Source organism: Papilio polytes, unplaced genomic scaffold, assembly GCF_000836215.1.
Source record: "Papilio polytes unplaced genomic scaffold, Ppol_1.0 DF821845.1, whole genome shotgun sequence".
In the NCBI taxonomy this organism is placed as follows: domain Eukaryota; kingdom Metazoa; phylum Arthropoda; class Insecta; order Lepidoptera; family Papilionidae; genus Papilio; species Papilio polytes.
In genome coordinates, this window is record NW_013527359.1 from 1,723,365 (window position 1) to 1,724,537 (window position 1,173).

The 1,173-nt window shown below is 31.5% G+C and overlaps 1 protein-coding gene across 1 annotated transcript in view; it reads right to left on the reverse strand.

Moving 5' to 3' along the window:
• Positions 1 to 879, reverse strand: part of LOC106107778 (chymotrypsin-2-like) — a 1,703-nt gene extending 824 nt beyond the window's left edge. Inside the window, exons 1-3 of the mRNA XM_013288781.1 lie at positions 866 to 879; positions 430 to 624; positions 4 to 206 (exon numbers count right to left, since the gene is read on the reverse strand). Coding sequence (XP_013144235.1) covers positions 4 to 206; positions 430 to 624; positions 866 to 879 — 412 coding nt within the window. The remainder of the gene's footprint in view (positions 1 to 3; positions 207 to 429; positions 625 to 865) is intronic.
• Positions 880 to 1,173: the final 294 nt, after the last annotated feature.

Genomic DNA, 1,173 nt, shown 5'->3' on the forward strand with positions numbered 1-1,173 from the left:
CACTAGTATCACTATCAGCTATATGTATTGGTTGAACGCGGTCTCCGAATTCAATGTCATTGGCAACTTTGACAACACTAACGTCGTTGTATATTAGATTCCCGTTGTACTGCTCGTGAACTATTATCTTTTCCACGTTGTAATGATCACCACCAGCTAGTAGACTGTTAGTGCCAACTACTACTATCATTGTACGATTGGATTTTCTGTAATAAGAGTACAACAAAATAAACGCACAAAAGACTAGTCTAAAACATTCTAGAAATCTGAAAGACACTAATGCCAAAGTTAATAATAAATTTAAAACGCAATTTGTTCCTAACTTTACAATAAGAATTTTTCGGTCTATAAAACAAGACCCATCAAAACATGAAGCATCTGCTATCAGATGAAGTAAGAAAAATAAGGTTATACCATTAAACGACTTACCCAACAGTACAATGAGCAGCTGTGAGTATCCATCTTTCGCTAATAATGGATCCACCACAAAAGTGAGAATTGTAATTACTTCTTAAAGATGCCTGGTAAGGTATACCACCTTCTGGAGCATTCTCACCGCCAACGATTCGTGGGATTTTAAAAGGATCAGAAAAGTCACTTACGGGTAATATGTAACCTAGTAAATTAAAATTGAAAACATGAATTTTGTAATGGAGAATATGTTTGAGAAGATATATTTAGACGGTTTTGTTTAAAGTCTTCTTGCTTTTGTATTTTGAAGTTAATGAACAGTTCAATTATAATTAATCTACGTATATTCGTATTTAAACACTTGACACTGGCCAAATCCGCTGTGAGAGAGTCATAAACAAGAAATAGAATAGAAAATAGAATATTCGTATTTATAAATCAAAAGAGAACATACCTTGAATACCACATGTTAAACATATTAGAAAAAACAACGATAATCTAAGCATTGTTATGATTTTATTATTACAAACACTATTATTATTAAATGATAATATAAAGGAATTATTTCTTACGTTATACCGATTAGAATGGAATGGTAGCCCTTTTATAACGTCTAAAATTTGAAGTGGCCACTTTAAGGTTATTTATCTGTGAGATGACACACTTTACAGTTTGAATACTACTCAAAATCACTTCAAAATACAATTAATACTATATTAGAGAAGTTTGCACATGGCCGACAAAATATTTACTTAATAAATA